Source organism: Camelus dromedarius, chromosome 5, assembly GCF_036321535.1.
Source record: "Camelus dromedarius isolate mCamDro1 chromosome 5, mCamDro1.pat, whole genome shotgun sequence".
In the NCBI taxonomy this organism is placed as follows: domain Eukaryota; kingdom Metazoa; phylum Chordata; class Mammalia; order Artiodactyla; family Camelidae; genus Camelus; species Camelus dromedarius.
This window is the reverse complement of record NC_087440.1, coordinates 30790951-30814495: the sequence shown is the minus strand read 5'-3', so window position 1 is coordinate 30814495 and position 23545 is coordinate 30790951. Positions and strand designations below refer to the sequence as shown.

At 42.0% G+C, this 23545-nt stretch overlaps 1 pseudogene and 1 gene segment (V, D, J or C); one reads left to right on the top strand and one right to left on the bottom strand.

Moving 5' to 3' along the window:
- Positions 1 to 6499: 6499 nt before the first annotated feature.
- On the bottom strand, positions 6500 to 7351 carry LOC105105469 (T cell receptor alpha variable 26-1-like). The segment is given in 2 exon segments: positions 6500 to 6870; positions 7312 to 7351. Coding segments are annotated over 2 exon segments (411 nt in total).
- A 10248-nt stretch (positions 7352 to 17599) lies between these two features.
- On the top strand, positions 17600 to 18583 carry LOC116153366 (small ribosomal subunit protein uS2-like; annotated as a pseudogene).
- Positions 18584 to 23545: the final 4962 nt, after the last annotated feature.

Here is a 23545-nt window from a genome sequence, read left to right as displayed (position 1 = left end):
CAGAATGTGCACCTGGGTGATCTGTGACTTAAGGGGCTCCTAGGAGGGAAGCAGAACTTTCATTCGGGGGGTATTTCCAGTTTATGCAACATCGCCCCCTGGAGGCCAACAATAGAAACAAATAAAGTCTCAGGCTTTTCTGCCCCATCTCCTTCCTGCTCTGATCTAGGCTTGAATTTCTTAGCATTTTAACCTGATTAAAAGTAGTATTTTCAGGAGTCTGGATTTTAAGGTTCTTTTAATATTATTAATTAAGTAGCATTATTTAATCCTTCAAAGTTAATCATCCTCATTTTATAAATGAGGAAATTGAAGAAAGGAGGAAGGATGTTATGTATCCAAGGCCACCGTAAGTGACAGCTTGGAATCTGTCCCATTAGTGTGATTCAAGAATCTGTGTTATTGGCCACTGATAATTCAGCAGCACAGCTTTTAGACTCGGCGTTGTCCTCACCTATTAGAAGGCGAATCAAGTCCTTTTTTCAGGTTAAAATATTTGCCCAAGGACATATAAGGATTAAATGTTAATTCTACTAGACTCCACACCTAGCTCCCGATACGCTGTTCTCTGGGATACAGTGCTGCTCTTTGAGAATAGATGTCATTTCACCAACACACACACTCAGAGCAAAACTCAGAAGATAACAGAAACTAAAGAAAATCCCCTAGGAACCCAAACACTGACAGGATGGGCAGTGGAAATAGTATCAGAGAAACCTCACAGGGTAACCAGGGAGGTACGTGGCAAATAATAGAAGCCTGGTGTCCTGACAGAGAAGGAAAGAGGAGTTTCAAGAAGGAAGGGGCTGTACAGCGGAGCAATTGCTGTATAAATGTCTGTCCAGTGAGATGATGACTGAAAAGTGCCTACTGGATTTTAGCAGCACAAAGATCATGATTTGAGTCTTTCTGCAGAAGCTCAACTGCAGTAACGATGAGACAAGGGAGAAAAAATTTGAATATAGAAATCTCATTCTAGAGACTGACCTGTGAAGGGGAAGAAAGAGACATGGTGTTAAAGACAAGGATGTTGGAGTGGTAATAGTGGGGTTTTTAAAGATTGGGATGTATTTACATGATTTTGGGAAGGACTATAAGCAACGTATGAAAGTTCTGCAGAGACAGGTAGGAAGGAATACGGAACACAGGTAGGAGGACTAAGATTTGGCAAGAGGAGAAACAGTTGTGTCCAATTTTACTAGAATGAAGGGGGAAAGAATTGTTTGGGTTTCAGGATGTGAAGGCAGAAACTGGGAATATCTATTAGCTTTCAGTGGAATCTTTTGTTGTTGTTGTTGTTCTTATAAACAGGAATTAAGTGCCTCCCAAGAGAGTGAATAGAGGAGGTTCTGGGTTAGGAAGCCGGAGCAGCAGGAGAAGTTTGGAACAGTCGCTGTAGGAACTGACAGTGAGAGAGAACTACAGAGAACAAGAATACTCTCCCGGAAACACCGCAGGTCTAGTTAGTGTTGAAGGTGACAGCACGTTTCAGGGACACCAGTCTGTACATGCGTGTGATTTTCTTGAACTCTGCTTGTCAAATAAACACAGTAAGAAGGCAGATATTTATGCATGATTGGGATTAATAAGATCACTGATATGACACAGAAGTGGGGCAAGAACAGTGAGGGTTAGAGATGATGGCTTTTCTCAAGTCTTAATGCGTGATTTGTCCTCTGACATCTTGGTGTTTTGCTCTCAAATGTGCATCACCTGCTGGGATGGGTACTATGGTCCATTTCTGTGACTTTCCATCTGATTCATTGTTTGGCTTTTTTTGTTTTTTTCTTACTACTTCTTCCAGTAAGGCAAGAGTGAACAACAATAGTTTTTAGAGGTTGACAAACTCACATTTAAAAATAAATTTAATAATTGGTGCTAGCACTTATTAAGATTGTAAATATTGGCATCTTTTAGAATCTCTTGAAGGCTTAGTGTTCTAATACATAGAGTAAGTCTCAGAATAACTCTTCATGAAATGGTATGAAGATGAAAATATAAAATATATTTAGGGCTTTCCTAAAAAAGACACTGACTTTAGAGGCCAAAAAGAAATCCTAGGTAGATTTGACATTATAAGAGGTAAAAATCTCATTTAAAAAATAAAAGGAAGAATGATAGGATATAATATAAAAAATAAAAGCAACATATTATCTAAGATATAAAAATAATTCCTACTGATAGAAATTAAAATAACCTTATTGAAAAAAAATCAAAAATTAAGAATAAATGTATGACCAAGGTCAAATGACAGAATGCCACTGTATAGAGCAATGTTGACTTGAACGCTCTAAGGATCCGGAAAATGCATGTAGAAGGATTATATTTGGATGGTTACAATGAAAAATACTGGCAGTTCCCAACTGGTAGAAGATGCAAAATGCACATTTTCACCCACTGTTGAAGTGTCACTGTTTACACCACACGGAGGGCAAGTTGTCACTCTCTCCAAAAATTTTTAAATGCATCTTTTTTGGACATACCAATTGCACTTTTAGAAATCTTATAAAAATTTCCATGTATATACAAGATTGAATCTACAAAGATGTGTAAGACAACTTTCTTTATGGCAGCAAAGAAACAGAAACAAATATTCATTAATAGGAAAGTAATTACTTTAATGATGGAATGTTTCAAAGTGCTAAATAGGCATCAAAAAGCATGATGTGGACCTCTGTGCTGTTTTCAACTGTAGAACTATTTCCAGGACAGCATTAAACAAAAATAAGGTGATTCTTCCCTCATAAAGGGAAACGCCCTCGCAGACAAGGCTGCAAAGCTGCAGCCAGAGAACAGCGGCCTTACAAGCTGCAGCTCTGCTACCTGAGGACCAGCCTCTCCCAAGAGCACCATCCTATGCACTTGAAGAGGTTCAATGGGCTAAACACAGGGGGATAGAAAAGAATCTTTGTGGTGGCTGACAAAAGATAATAAGCTCCGCATTCCTGGGGACAAACAATGCAAAATAATTAAGCATCTCCACGAGGCAGGACTCCACGCTCAGACTAATTTCTAAAGGGTTCCTAGGCAAGGGACTGTCCCAAACTGTTAAGGAGGTCACTAGGGCCTGTGAACTTTGTGCCCGCAATGACCCAGGGAGTCACCCTATAACCCCACTCCTATTCTGCCCCACACAACATCAGGGAACTTCTCCAGGGGAAGATTGGCAAATGGACTTTACCCAGATGCCCCCTGTAAGGCATGGAAATAGCTGTTGGTATTCATAGATGCCTTTACAGGATGGGGAGAAGCTTTTCTCACCAGAACGGAAAAAAGCAATAGAAGTGTCAACATTTCTGCTCAAAGAAATAGTCCCGAGCTTTGGGCTGCCAAAAAGCTTACAGAGTGATAATGGTCCCTCCTTCACTGCCAAGGTGACTCAACAGGTTTCCTCCACTCTGGGTATTAACTGTCACCTCCACCCTTCCTGGAGGCCCCAATCCTCACTAGGAGGATTGGTGGAAAAAGCAAATCACGTTCTGAAAAGAACACTTGCTAAGCTAAGCCAGGAGACTTCAGAAACCTGGGCCTCCCTCTTGCCCTTGGCCCTTCTAAGAACAAGACCGGCCCCTGAGGGAATTTTAAAATTTAGCCCATCTGAAAGGATGTATGGGAGGCTCTTTTTAACTGCAGATTTCCTGTTTGATGAGGAGACCCATAAACTAGTCTCCCACATTGTTAGCTTAAGCCAAGATCAAAGTGCCCTCCAGGAATATGGAAACAAAGTGCTGCCCTTTCCCGCAGAGAAAGAAGTCACAGTCCCCATCCAGTCAGGGGACTTTGTCTTACTAAAAACTTGGGAGGCGGGGTCCCCTGAAGACCAGCTGCAGCCAACATGGAAGGGACCATATCACATCTTACTAAGCACCCCAACTGTTGTTAACCAACCAGGAATTGCTGGTTGGGTGCATCATCCAGAATAAAACCTGTAACTTATAAGCCCCAACAGGAACCAGGAAAACCTACATTGCAAAGCAATACAAGACCTCAGGTCCCTGTTTTAAAAAAACAACACCATGTAGCGATGATTACAACAGTTCATAATTGCTTAAATATATCCAATTAAAGCTCCAAAAATAAGTATTTAAATATGTTATGGAAATGACAAGCCAGCAAAAAACAAGCACCACTCGGAGGGTTGGAGAACTCAGATGTGTTACGCCGGCGGGCTCAGAGGGGCTTCTGCTCCGAAGCTCTGAGCACCTCCAAGACCTGTGCGTGGGGTTTTATGGGGTAAAGTACAAGCTTGGGGTATTCGTCCAATAGGCATGGAACAGCTTTAGCAGCATCATTATCACAAAAGTAGACGCAGGGAGGCAGCAAACCAACATTTCAAGGCCAGATATGTCTCTTTGAAAATCCAGCTGGCTAGCAACAAAACAAATATGAACAGGGGATCAGCAAACCGACATTAATTAACTTAGATTTATGATTTAGCCCAACAGAATTTAGATCAGTAATCTGACACTTGTTACACTTAGATTTGTGAGTCAGCTTGTAGCCCCGCCCGGCTTTTCCTTCACAAATATACAGTGAGAAATGTGCATGTTTTCAGTAAAAGAGTTTCGTAAAATACAAACATTTCATGCATAATCAAGATTTTAAATATTTAACAAAGTCTAAAAGTTCTTTGTAGCTCCAGCTAACTTTGAGATGCTTTAAAGGAAACCTGGGGCATCTTAGATATTAAGTTAACTTGGATATTTTTCATATATTAAGTTAAATATAATCAGTCATAATTCTAGTAACTGCAAACTAGTCTCTATCGATTACAGATGTTTAACCATGACTTTTAAGTCTTTTTGTCGTTACAGACTGTCAGACTGCTGTTACAAAGGTGCTTCATCTTAAAGAAAATTCATCTGAAGTCCATGGAAACAATGGGTTACAGCAGCCCCATGTCCGATAATGGCCATGTGAGGATCCCAGCCCACCCCTTCGGCCATTGGATGCAAAAACAAAAGGCTGTCCTGCCCCTGGGGCCCCTAGATTAGGCATTCAGAGAGTTTTACTCCCTGATAGGCAGGGTCATCGCCCCTACTCAGCCCAAAGCAGTTTCAGAAGATGGACCTTCACCCTCTGCAACCCCATAAGAATATGGGAGTAAAATCTCTTAGGGGGGAATGAGACAGGAAGGGGGCAGGGCACAGCCATTCAAGGAATCACACAGCAATTAACACCAGAATGGTCAGAGTCAACCCCCAGTAGGCCTTGAGGCTCAGGATGATGAGAGGTTTAACTTCTAACAGATCTTGAGCTTCATTATAAGCCCATTGTAATATAAGCATGGTGAATGGCATGCCCACAGGCACCATGGCGGTCCCAAGGCTAGCCACCAAAGGTCAGAGTGGGAAATGCCCAACTCCTTGGGAATCCCAGCCCCTTCCCCTGGCTACTTAGACTGGTCCTCCCACTTATTAGCAAATGAAGCCACCAAGCCCAGGAAAACTGGAAAAGCAGTGCCTTGTTGCTGCCCCCCTCTCTCCCTCTTTGGAGAAGGCACACATTCTGTCTATGGAATGTGTACCTATTTTTAATCTGAGCACCCAACGCACACATCTCATGGCCTTTCTCTTGCCTTGCAATGTATCTCTGAATAAATCTACCTTTACTCAAAAGAAAAAAAAATTTCCAGGACACTAGTAAATGAAAAGTCAAAAGACAAGATGCAAATATTAAAATTAATCCAATTTACATGGCAAATTGACTGTGTACATATATATATGTATGTGTGTTTAAATGTGTATGTAGTTGCATAAGACGATATGGGAAGATACATGTAATGGAAAGAAAACAGACTTGCATGATACACCTTAAACTCGCAAAAATGCTTTTCTCGGAGAAGGACAGTGGGCGATAGAGGAGAATGACAGAGATGCAGCCCTGGGCTATCACTTCTGCTCTGCCTGAGGCTTTTATGAGGAGATGGATCTCTGCGTTACTTGGGAAGATCCAAAAATCAAGAAAACTCTTTGTAGAGGCAGGAGTTCAAGACAAATTTAAAAATTGATATTCACTTACTCTTTGTTTCTTTCCAAAAGACTTCTTCATCGCAAACATGCATGCTCCTGAGTAGCAATAAGAAACATTTCAGGTTTTTCTCAGAGAAAGACTACTTTATTTTGGGAAGCAGAACGACTGTAATAATGTGCATTTCAGAACGTGGACTTGCCCTGGGTCCGAACGAAACACGCCTTTGGGACAAGTTGGATTATTTGTACTTTCCCCACCTTTCATGTTTAGACAAACACACTGAAACCAACATTCTACTGACATGAGAAAAAGACATGAGAAATTATTGGTGCCTCTTCACTTTGTTGCTGTTAAAATTATGATTCTTACACTCCTCATATTTCGTCTCAGCCACATCAACCAGTGAAGCTCTTATTCCTTGTCCTCTCTCTCTTCTCTTCTTTATCCATATTCTCACTCTTTCCTTCCCCTCACTTTCCCTCTGACTGCTCTCTGAGTCTCCTTCTAGGTGGCTCTAGATTTGCTCTCAGTGGCTGCAGCCTCCCCGTCCCTCCCCGCCTTGCCACCAGGGAGATACTGCACAGGTGCAGCCCCGTCGGTCCCGCTGTGCCTCTCTCAGGGCGCAGTAGTACACAGCGCTGTCTCTCAGGGCGACCCGGGGCAGGACCAAGCTGCTGGACTTTCTGTCTGTCGCTGTGGTCAGAGAGGCCATGTTGTTGGTCACAGTGTCTCGAAAGCCATGAATGATATACTGTGGACTCTGACTGGGCCTTTGCCGATACCAGTGTATATAGTCATTTCCACCGACGGTAGAGTGGTTGCAAGGCAGGTTTACGTCTTCTCCTTCAGCAAAATCCTTGGATTTGGGCTGGTCAATCTCAGCCTCAATCACAGTCCCTAAGGGGTCAAGAAAATAAAATTAGCTCCTGAGCACAAATCACTTTAAATGTATGGATCAAGGACACAACATTCCCACATTCTCTGAGCCTGCCCACAATTCCAGTGTTTTAATTTGTGTCCTGCAAAAATATCATAGCTGCTCCTTATAGAGACCAAACATACTAAAGCAGATCAGAGATTCCAGAGGCTGTAATCCATGGATTCTTTGCTCAATAAACCCAGAGATTTCTTACAACCTGTGTACTGTTAGGAGATCTTTGGGTTCATGGCTGATTTAATCTGTCATGTAGAAGTTCGTGCTCCCCAGCAAACCCAGAGATCAGTCCTCAGTCCCATCCCCAGCATGCTGAACAGAGCACAGGGCGAGGAGTGCAGAGCAAATAACACTTTGTGGCCCCCTGGCCTCAAGGTCACCCCTTGTGGACACAGAGCACTTACCCCAGGTCAGAAGCACAGCTACTCCAGTCACCAGCCTCATACTTCAAGGACAAGCTGGGATCAGGAGCCCGGAGCTTGTGTCTGATCTTAGGCTTAAAGAGGTTCCAGGGAACAGAAGCGACAGCTGCTCATAGACACTTACAAGGAGTGGAGCCACCACTGTGCTGTTGCCAGGACTTGTCAGCCAGTGAGGGAGGAGTTCCTTGTCTAGTTCTTCCTCCCCTGCTCTAGTCGTGTCCCCAAAAGAAGGAGGGAATATCAGACACCCCCAGGTCACAGGCTGCCCACTGTCATCATTTGAGAAGTTTGAAGTCAGTCTCTGGATAAGGAGCACCATCACAACGACGTGTCTGTCCACAAGCACTGTCCCATCATCTCTTTCTTAAAGAAACTGGCTGATGCTCCATGAACCTCGTGGAGAACATTGTTAAACCCCAGAAGACTGCACTGTGTTCTGTGTAGGAAGGAGGTGAAATTTCCATGCACATTCTAGAAAATGTGTGTGAGGTTCAAAAGTAGGCAGTGATGTGCTCAGGGGGACAGGAAAAATTATTATCATTGAGAGTAATTGTAAATGTCCAGGGGCTCAGAGTTCCTCTAATGGTCCCTGGTATCATGCATCGACCACCATCAAAGTTGACATGTCTCAGTGCATGTGTTGTGATATAGTAACTGATGCCATGCATAGTGTGCCCCTCGTCCTCCTGGAACAGTGGTCCTTAATCCTCGTGTCCTCTATGCCCATGCTTGTAAGTGCTGTGCACCGAGGATGCTGAGGCAGAGGGAAAAGAGTAAAGGAAAAGCAGGAAAATGGCAGTGGGGGTGAGGTGTGGTAGAAAAAGTTAGGAGAGGGAAGAAAAACAATATATGGAATAGAGATGATGAGAGATCATCATGGAAGGGACAGGGAAAACGCTGTTTGGAGGGGTACGTGGAAAAGGCTTAGGTAAGGGCCCCAGAATCTTTGACTAAACATACTTCAACAAGGGATAATATAGTACAAGTTGTCTAAAAAAGAAGAAAGTGTGTCTTCTTTCCTTTTTCTGTGGAACACCAATCTAAAACATAATCTTTCCTTCTCTCCTCCCTGAAGGACGTTTCCAGAGGAAGCAGCCCCCTCTTGTGACTGAATACATGAACTGCAGTGCTAAACCCAGGCCAAGTCAGCCAGCCATCTTTTGAGCCCCCCAGGTTTGAAAGTAAAACAATAAAAAGGAATTTGCTGTAATACCTCCTTACTCATTTTTGTTTCTTGGCCCTATAACACTTCACAGAGGGTTTTAATTATTTTGATTGCTTTATTTCCGTATATCCCCGTTATACTCGGTTGCTGGCTGCTCTTTGATTTTCCTTTCTGTCTAACCTTCCCGTGTTTAAAAGATAGTGAGTGTTTAATAAGAGAGGCTGGCACAGCTGAGGCCCTCAAGAGGGACCTGTCCTGTGGAAATTCACACACATATACACACACACGTCAACAAGCACTACTACAGAAAATATAAGGATAAATAAAACTGAAATTATTCAAAGTAGGTAGGAATGCATTATTTTCTTATATTAGCAAAAAGCATAGAAAAATTAACAGTAACTTTTTTGTTTGTTAGTTTCTTTGCCTTTAATTTTTAGAAGCTGGTAGAAACCATACAAAGTGGCATTTTGAATAATATAGAACAACAAAAAATACTGTGTGACTGTGGAGAATCTAAAAATAAGCTTTTCTAGTCTACTGGCTCATTTCAGAGTTTTTTAATTTTAGAGGATCTTATCTCTCAGACTGAATGAGGGGAGGTTCTCTTTCTTTGCTTGATGAAAACCAAAATAATGTACTTGACTTACTTCCAGAAAATCAAGAGAATTTGATAAAAGGCTAACACGTCTGTGTGATAAATATGCTGATCAAACAGAAGATAAAATCCTGAGTTTAATAAAGTGTATCAATGAAAATACCAGAAGTCAGTGTTATTAACTACAGGGTCACGATGATGATATGTAGACTATCCCCCTGTTTTTCACTGTTGTACTGTCGGGCCTGGGTCAAACCAGGAAAAGGAAATAACATGAATTAAGTTTCAAAAGGGAGAAGTTACACCCTGTTTATTCATGGGTGATAAACTTGTGTAGGCAGGAAATACAGAAGTGTCCATGAACAAACTGTAAGAACTAGAACTAACAGGTGTGTTAACAAGGCCGTTGAACCCCAAATCAATTTCATTTCTAGATTCCAGCCAAAAGCATTAGAAAAAGGAATTAAAATGTCATTTATCAAATACTGTGAACTAATTTAATACAAGGTATGTAAGTAATCAAAAAATTTTTTTGACATTAAGAAAAGAAATTAGAGAAGGCCTGCATGAAGAGAATATCATATGAGTCTAAAGACTCCATATATTAAGATGTCAGTTGTCCCAAATGAATCCACAAATTTAACACAATCTCAATCAAATCACTACTAATCTTTTGTGGTAGAAGCTCATTCTAAAATATATATGGAAATGCAAAGACCTAGAATAAACCTTGAATAAGAAAAAGGAAGTTTGACTTGCATTTCCAGATTTCAAAACATACATGAAGTCCCAGTAATTAAGACAGAATGTTCTGTTGGTATGAGGATAAAATAAAGACACTAGTAAACAGAAGCAAAATCAAAAATAGGCAATTCTATCAATTGATTTTCTCCAAAGATGCCTTTGCAATTCCCTGGGGAAAGAAGACTTTCCAGAATAATAGCTAGAGAAAATAGCTGCTTGTGTGTTTTTAAGTACCCGTGTTTGTAGTTGTCTTTACATTTACTTGCTTCATTGCACTGGCTACAATGTCTAGCAGGATGCGGAAGGAGAGTGGCGAGAGTGTGGATATTCTTGATTTGTTCCCAGTATTAGAGAAAAGTACATAGTCTTTTACCAGTAAACATACTATTAGCTGTTGAGGAAATTCCCCACTATTCCTATGTTTCTCAGCGTTTTCACCATGGTGACTATTGACTGTTGGCAAATGCTTTTTCTATATAGATTAATATGATCAAATGACTTCTTTTTAACACTGTTAATATGGTGACTTCTATCAATTGATTTTCAAACATTGAAGAAAGTTTTTCATCCCTGAGAAAAAATGCATTTGTGCTTGGTATATTGGCCTGTTTTTTTACTGATGAATTCTACTTGCTAATATTTTGTTAACAAACTTTGTTTCTATATTAATGAAGGATAGTTCTCTGTAATATTTTGTTCGGTTGGTTTTTTTTGTTTGTTTTTTGTTTTTGGATTTGATTTTTTTTTTTTTTTTGTATGGTCTTTATCTGATTTTGGTATAAGGGGAATACGAGCTTTAAAAAATTGGTGAGGAATTACTATTTTCTTTCTATTTTCTGGAAGAAATTGTGTAGAATTTGTGGTAATTTTTCCTCAATGTTTGGTAGAATTCTCTAGTAACACCATATGAGCCTCGGAATTTTTTTTCAGTTAAAAATTCATTTCTTCATAGACATTGTGACTTCAGCTTTCTCTGGCTCCTGCCATGAGTACAGCTGAGAAGGAGCTGCTCCTGGAGCCCCACAGCGAGCTTTGGGGACAGGCGGCAGGTGCTTTGAGAGCGCTGTGCCCCTGCACAGAAGTAGGTTCCCACATCTGCAGTCTGGGCGGCCGGGATGTGCAGGAAGCTGTCCTTTCTGGTCTCTCCAAACCGAGCTGTCAGTCTCTCCGGCCTCTTCACGTCTCCACCCTTAGTTAATAACATCAAGAAGACTGGACGTCCCCCAGGCTGCTGCTTATACCACTGTAAGCTGTCTAAAGGGCTGGAGGTATTGCAGTATGTGGTGAAGTTCTCTCCCTCTTGTAGGGGCACGAATTCAGGAATTTGCTTTAACTGTTGTCCATTCACTTCTGTTCAGAGAAAAAGTGGGAGGCATCAGAGTCTGGTTAGAGGTCTATTCTCTCAGCTACAATGGTCTTTCTCATTCTTCTGTGTACTTTCTCCTTCTTTCCATGTCTCCCTCCCCAACTACCTCTTTCTTCCTTTTAGTTTTTGTGTTTTTCTCAACATCTTATCTCTCAATGAGAAAATCTCATTCCTGCAGTTGCCTGCAGATAATAACCCACTCTGCTGAACTCTCTGGGAGCAACCAGGGAGATCCCAAACTCACGTGATATTTGCATCCATAAGATCAGAATTGTTGTTATGAGAAACATCTTCCCCTTTATTCCTCTTCAGAAACAGTTGCTGAATCTGACCAAACCTGATGGGTTTCCCTGGTACAAGATTCTTCTAAACCCTGCCACTGCCTTTTGGAAAGAAAGGGGAAAGGAGGGACTGCAGGTTGAGAGCCAATCAGACGTACCATGTTTCACTCACCTATTTTCAGGAGGGGGTGGGTGTCTGTGTTTGCAGATGCTGCCCCCCTGTGACTAGATCAGAAATTGCTGATTTTATAACCAATTCCTTACAGAATGCTTTCTAATTCATGTGGTATATAGGTTTCTCAAGGCTTGAAAAGAATCTACACATACTGATATTGTTTAGGGAGGAATGACTTGCCTTTAAAAATGGACTCTGTCATTTAAAACTAGGGCATCAGGAGGAAATAATACGTCTCGTTTGTCATGTCCAGCTTCATCAGACTCACGTCGTGTGTGTCTCTGCATGTGCTAGTGGAGCATATTAGGTCACAGACATTTAAATAAATGTGGGAAAGACTCCTGATTTATTGTTAGACGAACTGTGATCTCAAAATGGAAGATAAAAAGCACATATTTCTCTGCTGTCGTACAGGTTATGAAGGTTTGTAAATTATCCAATGTAGAGTTCATGTTTACTGTTTCACTATGTTACCTTTCCACATACCAGGGACTTTAAAAGTCAATGTAATTTGACAAAAAGGCACCAGATAAGATGCGCACTTTCCCAGAGAGACCATGAAGAGAGACCCATGCCGGGGCCATGGTCATTCTGAGGACGCCTGGAGTGAGTGGTGAGCCCGGCCCTGTCCTTTGGAACTGAGCCCCGGCTTCCAGACGCTCCCACTAAGACTACAGACATAGATAAGTAATCTGAGGTGTTCCAGTACAGTCAAGCCCACAGATGTAAGCTGGAGCTGAGGTATCATGGAGTAATAAAATGGTGGCTGTTGAAAGTCGCTGAGGTTTGGGGTGATTTTTATGCAGCAAAACACAATTGCACTGAGGTCCTGTGGAGCAGAGTCCTGGGGAGGACTTGTGAGAAGTTGGCAAGAATAAATTGTGCTTTTTCTCTCTCTGGTTTCTGATTGCCTCTAACAGCTGGGCCTGGAGCATCTGCTCCTTTCATCAAGCTTCTTTTCACGTATGAGGCACAGAGCCCTGCTGCCACTGCTGGGTTGGAAGGAGAGCTCTGGGTCTCCACTCACAGGAGCAGCTGGCTGATTGCTCACGTTGGGGCCCTGCAGTAAACAGGGAGGTGTGAGCTTTTCGTGTTCAATGTGACGTTTATAGTTCACTCATTCTTCTCACTGCATGTGACATAGCTTTAGAAAAAATGAGGGACTATTTGAAAGCTTGTGTATCTGTACAAATAGTGAAAATTTAACAGACTATTTTCAATTTCAGATCAATCTGAGAACCCCCAATACTGAGACTTTTGACACATGTTTCCTTAGTTACTTGTGACTTTCATAAAGACATGGACACTTACTTGTGTGGAAGAGCTTTACCCTCTCGCGCGGCGGCAAGTAGGGGCCCAGGGAAGGTGGAGTCGTTGGTCCATCTAAGTAGCTTTCTATCCTGAAGTGCTGTATAAGCAAAATCAATTTTTTATTCTATGGTGAGAAATGCCATGAAGTGCTGTGTTGCAGCAATGAGCAGATGAGCCAAATTCTGCCCTTGCTTTTTTCTGTGCCTTATGTTTCTACCTATTCAGAGTTAGCTAAAGCCACAGGATTATTATTGAAAATTAGAATTATTGGATTATTAGAATTTTCTTCCAGTGATATTTGTGCAGGTAATGATGCAGACCCGGCTTCGGGGGTTGACCAGCAGCTCTTGTCCGTGTTGTTTCACTCCACCAGCACGAGTGTGCAGTGAGCTGTGGGTTCTCCTCACTCAGGCCTGTGCTCACACTTCCAGCTCTACACATGCAGTTTGCTACCCATGGAGCAAAACAGATTCAACCATTCCCAGTCTGATGGTCAAAGAGATTCATTACTGCCTTGTGAATGATCTTTGAAAAGAAATCTTTTCATGTATGCACATCTTAAATGGTTCCAGGGATTTGTATGCAATCCAATATAGTTTTTATAATACCTATTATTTTTTTCTAAGCAGGAGATAATGACAGTAATAAGATTTTAAACAATATAAATCATAAAAAAAGAGAGAGAAATAGAGCACATAATAGGGAGAGAGAGAGAGAATAGCAGCATAATTCAGGAAGCTTCACAGAAGCTGGATAACTAGTTACTAAGGTAGATGTTGGGAGAAAGCTGAGACTCAAGCTGTTGCTTGAAGAAGCACAGAAGGAAGTTGATCTTGTTGACAAAACCCAGAAAGGCTCCAGAATTAAAGGTCTCCAGAGGAACGATGGGGTATTAAACTGGTGGATTATTTGGAAAGCTGCAGAGTGAGTGCAGCACCAGAAGCGCGACCAGCATCATATACCTGGGATTACAAATGTAGAAACTCAAATCATAGAGTCACAGTCACAGACACTGGAGGAGAGACCAAGTGTCATTACATGTGATTTTCCACAGCAAAGGAAACCATAAGTAAAATAAAAAGACAACCTACGGAATGGGAGAAAACTTTTGCAAATGAATCCAACAAAGGCTTGATCTCCAGAATATATAAGCGGCTCATAAAACTTAATAAGAAAAAAACAAACAACCCAGTCCAAATATGGGCAGAAGACCTAAACAAGCAATTCTCCAAGGAAGAAATACTAATAATCAATAGGCCCATGAAAAAATGCTCAGTATCACTAATTATCAGAGAAATGCAAATCAAAACTACAATGAAATATCACCTCACACCACTCAGAATGGCCATCACTGAAAAGTCCACAAAAGACAAATGCTGGAGAGGCTGTGGAGAAAGGGGAACCCTCCTACACTGCTGATGGGAATGCAGTTTGGTGCAGCCACTGTGGAAAACAGTATGGATATTCCTGAAAAGACTAGGAATAGACTTACCATATGAGCCAGGAATCCCACTCCAGGGCATATATCCAGAAGGAACCCTCCTTCAAAATGACACCTGCACCCCAATGTTCATAGCAGCACTATTTACACTAGCCAAGACATGGAAACAGCCTAAATGTCCAGCCACAGATGACTGGATAAAGAAGAGGTGGTATATTTATACAACAGAATATTATTCAGCCATAAAACCCGACAACATAACGCCATTTGCAGCAACATGGATGTTTCTGGAGAATGTAATTCTAAGTGAAGTAAGCCAGAAACAGAAAGAAAAATACTATATGAGATCGTGCATATGCAGAATCTAAAAAACCCCCAAAACCTCAAAACATTAATACAAAACAGAAATAGACTCATAGACATAGAATACAAACTTGTGGTTGTCAGGGGGGCGGGGGGTGGGAAGGGACAGACTGGGATTTCAAAGTGCAGAATAGATAAACCAGATTGTACTGTGTAGCACAGGGGAATATATACGGGATCTTGTGGTGGCTCACAGTGAAAGAGAATGTGACAATGAATGTATGTATGTTCATGTATAACTGAAAAATTGTGCTCTACACTGGAATTTGACGCAACATTGTAAAATGACTATAACTCAATTAAAAAATGTTTTTAAAAAAAACAAAAAACAAGTGATTTTCAAAAACGCAAATAGCCTCCATGAGAAAAAATTAAAATACAGATGTCCATGTAGGGGGAAGGTGGAATGGAACCAAAATCCCCAATGAGTTAAATGAAGCAGAATTGCCTGTTCTGGTATAAAACAGGCAGATTCCATGCCAGGTGTGTGAGAAAAGTCTTCTCCACCTGTCCACGTGCTGTGTTCATGCATGTAAAGAAATATGACAGGACTGGTTCTTAGGTTGAGTCCCAATGTGGGAGGGTAAATATTACCCTAGATTAACCAGATTGTTTTATGTAGGTTTGAGTTACTATCTAGTTCACTTGGAATCCTGGCAAAAGAGGAGGCAAGGGATCTGACTCAGTGACACCACTAAATTGTTGGTGGGAGTCCAGGTTAGTGACGCTTACAGTCCAGGTAGTTTAGGGAGCTACAGTGACTGAATTATTGAAAACACTGTAATTCATTGAATTTGCCATTTCCATCCAATTTTTGCCTCTTCATCAACGCTGGCACCAGAGCAGCACCAGGCACCGGTTTGGGCAGGGGCTGCAGGTGACTGCAGGGCACCGTGTGGAGGCACAGAGGGATGCGGCTGAGTCCTCGGGCTGGGGTCCTTTGATGTGCAGGGAGCTGTGACCGTCCTTGTACTCAGAGTGACTCTGACTCGTCCTTCCTCCTTTTCATCCCCATTTAGTGTCATTATAAACAGGTTCTTGGGACTTCTTGCAGGTTCCCATCTGTAACAGTGAGAAGCACAAAAAGAGCTGGAAGGGAAACTGCAGGTGGCATTGGTGCGCTCTCCTTCCTGAACGTGCAACCATGGAGGACACTGTTTCGTGCTTAAGAGGAGGCTCCCTCCTGTTCAGAAAGACAAAGTCAGACATAGAGACTGATCTCTGCATAGAGTGTTCACTGTCTTCACACCTTCCCAGACAGAACCTAGAGGTGCCTGCCTGCATCCTCCTCCTTCCCCATCACCACCCGAGACCGCTCAGAGTTGCTTTGGCTGCCCCTGGACTTACCACGAAGATGAAGCCACAGGATCAGCAATGAGACTGGCCAAGGATTCCTCTCCATTTGTCCTGCCAAGGTCCTCAGCCTAGGAATGTTCTGCAGGCTAGACCTGTGGAATATTCTGCTTCAGAAAACAGGATTCTGCATCTGGTTGCCCAGCCAATCAGAGACAAGGCCACATCAATGTCCTCGAAACACACCAACCATTTCTGCTCTAGAATCAGTTTCCTGTGGTTCACAAGGAGGGATCAAACCTGCTGTCCTGAGACCAACTTCACAAACATTGAGGACATCTCCCCTGAGTCACAACACAAAGAGAACCAGCAACCTTTCAGAAGTGGGCAGACTAATGGTGGACTGCTAGTGTTCAGCTTGAGACGCTAGGATGGCAACTGCGGCAGGAAAAGCACTTGGGCTAGCAAACTTTTATACGAGCTTTCAACAAAATTGTAAAAATTTTCAGATCCCCAAAATCATAAAGGTTCACACATGCCATGTGCTAAGTTAACTTTTGCTTTATGTACATGATTCTAATACGAAAGTCATGCAACATAATTAGTATTCCCAATTTACAAAATAGAAAACTGAGGCTCAAAGGGATTAATTATCTCAAAGTGAAACATCTGGTACATGGCTTTGTAAGACTCAGAACACATCCCTGTCTGGTATGGAGTCTATGGTGTCTATTCCAAACATGGAATCTGCCACATCACCTACATTTGTGATGCTCAGTAAATGTTTTAAATGTAATAATTGGGCCTTACTTTGTGGTTACATATTCCTAATAGCCACAAAAGGAACAGTCCAAATCTCCATCAGCTGGTGAATGGAGAAACAAAGTTTAGTATATTAACCAACTACTATTCAGGAATAAAAAGGAGTTAAATACTAATATATGCTACAGCATAAATGAACTTCAAAAACATTATGTTAAGGAAACTAGCCAGACAACAAGAAGTCACATATTGAATGATTTCATGTATGTGAAATGTTCAGAAAAGGAACCTATGGAGATACAAAATCGACCAGTGTTTGCCTGAGGCCAGGCATGGAAATAGGGATTAACTATAATTGAGCATGAAAAGATCTTTTTCTGGTGATAAAAATGTTTAAAATTGGATGATAATAATGGTTCCATAACTCAGGTAATTTACTAAAAATCATTGAACTGTAATTCAAAATGGATGAATTTAATGGAATGTCATTTAGACCTCAGTAGAGTTGTTTCAAAGGGAGTAAGACTTATGTTCTATCTTGTCTGTGTCACAGCCCAAGTATAATGTTAATTTAGTTCAACATGCATATTTTTGTTTAAACGGTGATTTTGTGCCCACAATTTCCCTAGGAGTTCTGAAAATTATGAAAACAACATTCTCTGTTCTCTGGGGGACTTAAAATATTGGAGAAAAGAGACATACTGGGAAAACATATAGTAAAAGTTAGCACTTACTAAGATTTTTCACAATCTAAATCTACTGCGCCTTTTCCGCGCTACCCAGAGAGGGGTCCATTCGGCGTTGTTCTGGATTCCCATTGTAACTCAAAGGGAAACTTTCACAATGTTTGGAGCCCTTGATGTCCTGCAAATGAAGGAGGAGGATGTCCTCAAATTCCTTGCAGTACGAACCCACTTAGGTGGCACCAACCTTGACCTCCAAATGAAACAGTACATCCACAAAAGGAAAAGGAGTGGCATCTACATCATAAATCTGAAGGGAACCTGGGAGAAACTTCTGTTGGCACCTCGGGCCATTGTTGCCATTGAAAACCCAGCTGATGTCAGTGTCATATCCTCCAGGAATATTGGCCAGCGAGCTGTGCTGAAGTTTGCTGCTGCCACTGGAACCACGCCTATTGCTGGCTGCTTCACGCCTGGAAACTTCACTAACCAGGTCCAGGCAGCTTTCCGGGAGTCAGGACTACTGGTGTTTACCGATCCCGGGCTGACCACCAGCCTCTCACCGAGGCATCTTACGTTAACCTGCCTACCATCGCTGTGTGTAACACACACTCCCCTCTGCGCTACGTGGACATTGCCATCCTGTGCAACAACAAGGGAGCTCACTCAGTTGGTCTGATGTGGTGGATGCTCACCTGGGAGGTTCTGCGCATGCGTGGCACCATCTCCCAGGAACACCCATAGGAGGTCATGCCTGATCTCTATTTCTACAGAGACCCTGCAGAGAGAAAAGGAAGAGCAGGCTGCAGCTGAAAAGGCGGTGACCAAGGAGGAATTTCAGGGTGAATGGATGGCTCCCTCTCCTGAGTTCACTGCTACCTGGCCTGAGGTGGCGGACTGGTCCGAAGGCGTGCAGTTGCCCTCTGTGCCTATTCAGCAGTTCCCTACTGAAGACTGGAGCGCTCAGCCCGCCACTGAAGACTGGTCTGCAGCTCCTGCTTCTCAGGCCACCGAATGGGTTGCAACAACCACGGAGTGGTCGGAAGCTGTTCTTTCCACAAACTCTTAAAAGGGAAATAGCTTGATGGAAAATAAAGTTTCTAAAAATGAAAATAAATAAAAAATAAACAAATAAATAAATAAATAAATCTACTGTGAAATTGGCAGTGTAAATTGACTACAAAACCTTCTTTCCAAAGAAAAACTGAAATATGCACAGGGATCAGCATGGGGGAGCTGCTAAAATCAGGGGACAGTGCCTTCCATGTACTCAAATTTAAATCATGTTCTCAAAACTGGAACAGGACTGTGAAGTGTCTCAGTGGCAAACATCTGACTTTGTCCGCAAGAAGAGGGCTGCAGCTCTTGTAAATAAAGGAAATCCTAAAAAGCTTCATTAACGTCAATGAATTTAGAAGAACATAGTGATGGGCTGCTGGAAAAACAGAAGCCACAAGTCATGTTCCCTTTATTCCCTTGAGGTTGGAGCAGCCAGACCACTCAGTGAAGGGGACAGTGAGGGCACCACGACACGATTCAGGAAGCTCACCTGCTGGGAAGCTTGTTTCTGATGGAAATACTGATCCACTGGAAAAATCACCCTCATATTAGCAGGGCTGCGTCCAGAACGGGAAAGGCACACTTCCTACAGCCCTGGCATTCCTGCAACGAGTAACGTAGACGAAGTCTGTGATCTACAGCAACCCACTTTACCTGAAATAGAGGTCAAGCCAGTGGATACACTGAATACACTAAACCTCATGGGAAGTGATTTGCAGGGTGCATATCTTGACAATCCTAGATAAACAACACAAAGATTAGTTCAGCTGAATCTTTTATATTAGTGTTTGAATAGTATGGATTCTACGAATAATTTTATCTGGTGTACATTTATTCAAATTTTCAAATATATATATTGTTTTGGCCTCCTGTGTGCTAAGCAGTGTTCGGGCATGGAGGGTGCAGTAGTGAAGGGGACATAAAAGGTCTACGGTGCAGTTGGCGAAGAAAAAAACTAAACAAATGCATTTTTTTTGAAATCCAGTTTTGAGAAGTGATACGTACTATAAATTCAATACTGTATTGAGATAGAGAGTAACTCTTGGGGTGAGCAAATGCATCTGCTCTAATCACGATATGGAGGGGAGGAAGCACTCTGACACTTACTCCGTAACACTAGGCAGGTAGTGAAACCCTCTCATGTGCAATTCCCTTTTCTGTAAGTAACCAGTATCTTTCTGTTGGGCACTGGGCCCAGCATTGGCACTCATTACCCCATTCACTTCTCATAAGCACCTGTGTGGTAGATACAATCAACATCCACCTTGTAGATATGAGGAAACTGAAGCATAAAAATCATTAAGACATTTTCCCAAGATCACTCAACTAATGAGTGGCAGATTGAGAAATAGAACCCACGTCTTCGAGCTCAAGCACTTTGCCACAATGCCCTTTAAAGGTAGATGCACCAACCTGGACGGGTTCTAATAAGAATTAAGTGAGAACATAACTGCACATCATCTGGCACAACGCCTTCCCTGTCATAGGCGCTCAGCCAGCGGCAGGCAGTGTACACAGTCTTGGGGGGCTGGGAGACAGTGTCTGAAATGCACAGGAGTTTATTTACAAAATAAAGCTCAACATTTTCCTGAGGTACATTTAGCAGATTTTATGTATTACAAGTATCCATAGCATCATGTTTCTTATGGTTATGGAAAATCAGTTCATTCAGATGTTATACTGAAAGATTGGGTAGCATATAATAATATGAAAAAAGTATACCAAGCAGTATTTGCTACAATTTTTAAATATTTTTTTCATCATTGGCTCTTCCAAGATATTTCTATACTACAATAAAGGACAAAGCAGTAGACAGAATTTTACTTACCAGGGAAAAACCTCCCAACTTGAACAAAAAGGCCCAGCTTTCTTTGCAAGGCAGCCTAGTAATCTCCAGCTGAAATGACCCCAAGTATTATCTTCGTTGTCCTGAAGCCAATCACTTTCACATCTCGAAGGCAAAACAGTAAAGCAGCCAGACAGTTCTCCTGAGTCCTTGTTCTCACTGTTCATACGGTGGGAAGATGGTTGACGTTTTGGTCAGTGATGCTGCCTCCTCCTGTGACCGGGCTTCCCACCATCTACTCCAGGAGCACTGGAGGGCGGCAGGGAGGCCAGCGGGAGCCTCACAAACTAGTTTAGCAGGACACCAGGTAGCAGTGCTTCAGCTTTCATTCTTCATACATGCAAAGTGCTAGAGCCTGATTCTCAAAAAGGAAAATAGAAAGATTTAGAGAGAGCATTCACAAAGGGGTGACATCTGAGCAAAGACATAAAGGGAGTGAGAGGTACAGCATGTGGGTGTTTGAGGAGATAGCGTTGCAGGAGGAAGGGCAAAGGCAAGGAGCACAGGTCCTCGTAAGGAAACGTGGGTGGAGAGTTTAAGGAACAATATCTCATCCTTCCCTGCAGCCCCTTCTCCCCCCAGCACACCGCCATGTGAGAATCTTGCTAAAGCCTTCAGCGCTGTCAGCTGGGTAGTGGATGATTTCCTCATCTATTGATCCTGGGGCAATTGGTACCCAGGTTTGGCATCCTCTTTCCTAGTTCCCTTTGGGTTCCAGTTTAAACCACTAATGTCACCATCACTGAGACATACCAACCACCTTGCCCTGGGGTGAAGTGCTTTCCCACATCCAAATCTTACACCCTAGGAGCCCATTAAGAGGTTACATTCTGGCTGACAGTAAAAGTTAGAGATGCTTTTCAAAGTGAGGAACATTATGTCTCATTTCTCAAAGTTACAACAATAGGAACAATAAAACCTACCTCATATACTTTGTGAAATTTTAATTAGATAATGAATCTGAAATGTGAACTACAGTGCCTGACATATAATGAGCTCAATAAATATCAGCTTTCTTTCTTCTAATAAAGCCGGCCTTTCCTTCAGCGTCCAGGTCTGTGACCTGTTACTAGTTGCTCTTTCCTCCACGTCAGTTCAATGATGGAAGCTTCTAGGAAATTTACTTAATAATCACTTATTTTCCTGGATACAGACATTATTTTTTCTTATTCGCTTCCACTCACATTCTCTCAGCTGCGTTGATGCAGTCGGGCTGCTGAGAGGACACAGATGAAATGCTCAGTTGAGGTTTTACTTTCATTCCCCTGATGAAAGATAATATTAAGGGTTTTGTGTGTTTATTAACTATTGGATATCATATTTCTGAAGAGGATTTCAAGATTTTGCCATTCTTCCTAAATGTTTCCCTTTTTTATTGATGTGTATGAGTTTTTAATATATTCTGCATTAGAATTCTTTTTTACAAATGTAGGTTGAAATATAATTTACCTAACTATGCATGGACTTTCCGCCCTCTTAGCAGTGACTTTTAATAAAGATAATTGTAAAATATACCTTCTGTTCATAAGAATACAACTTGAAAGTTTTATGTGTTTGTTGTCTCTAAGCACTTGAGAAATTCCCTTGGTGCTTTCTGTTGCTTTGAATGAGAAGTCAGTATCATTCTTAATGATGTCTCCCAGAATACAATATACCAATTTTCCCTGAGTACTGGCAAGATTATTTCCACTTAAACAGAACCTCAGATCTGCCTCTGATGCTGTGCAAACTTCTGCCGAATCCACAGCAGTGGACTTGCAGAATTCCTTATTCAACTTGACTGCATTCCACATACCATCGCTCCTGAACAAGCAGCTTGTTTTATAGAAAGCCAGGTATAGCAGTGAGTGGAGCTGCTTGCTTACGATCAGAGCGTTCAGAATGGGTAACGGAGGAGGTCGTTATAAATACCGGCCACAATCACGTAGCCACTTGCACAAACAAGAACTATGATAGTTGTCAAATTTTCTTTTTCATTTTGATATCAATGTATTTATGTACACATTAACCACTATAAACTCTCATCTCCCATTTGTCTGCGTGAAATAAGCTGTGCTAACATACATCAGGCTTTTATCTCATTACATCTCAGGAGTTAAGAAAAAGCTTTCCATGGGAGAGTGTGACCTCTTTGCAGGAGATGGTTAGCTTGTTTTTAGTTGAATGAGGAATACCTGCATCATATTAGCAGGAAGCATAGTTGTGCTGCTGTCTTTATTTGAAAGTAGTGCTGTTAAAAAAAGGTACAGAATGATGCCCGGTTAACAAGGAGGCTACTGTAGTAGCTTTGTTCTATCTCAATGTAACTATCTGGAAATATATTTCCCAGAATTTGCTTCCCTGTATTGTCCTGAATTGGGTTGGCCACGAAAGAGACTTGTGCAAGATTTAGAAGGTACTTGTCATGAAGCAGCCATATTTTTCATGTCTTGCTGGCTGGGGCAGGGCGCCAGGCACTGTGGTAGCTCACACATGTTGCTGCTGGTGGGTTAGCCCAGCTTGTTGACTCACAACTCGTCCACCTCCCACCACATCTCCTCCTCATCTTCTCTTTGTCTTGGACCAAGTGTGCGTGTAGCATGATGGCAAATCACACCCACTGCTCCTGAAGGACACCCAGTGCTGTGAGACGGAAGGAGGTGAGAGACAGACAGCTTTAGTGTTCCCCTTGTCTGCACTGGTCCTAGTGCGTCCTTACAAGTCACAGCTTGTCCATGCGTTTATCCACATCCAACTTTCCTTCACAAATGTCACACTAGTTAACTTACAGTTAATTCAGGCTCAACACCAGATGCAAAGATAACAGCTTAATATAGACTCCACCACCTGCTCTAGCAACTGCCTGGGTTCTTATTCTTGCAGTGAATCCTTCATTCTATGTGGTTCCGCTTCTCTAATTGTGCCCTCACTGACACAAAGCTTAAGAGGAAGGGATTCAGGAAGTGATTTTCATGATGATTCTAGTTTACCACACCCAGGGTTGTGATAGGAACATCTTTAAGTGAAGTTGCTGCTTTAAATTATTATGGGGCAAGTCTTTTTGACATTTAGACAACTTTACACATATTCTGCATGATTGCTTTGAAGTCAAACATTCAAGACTGAGAATGTATTAGTAGAAAGTTCCTC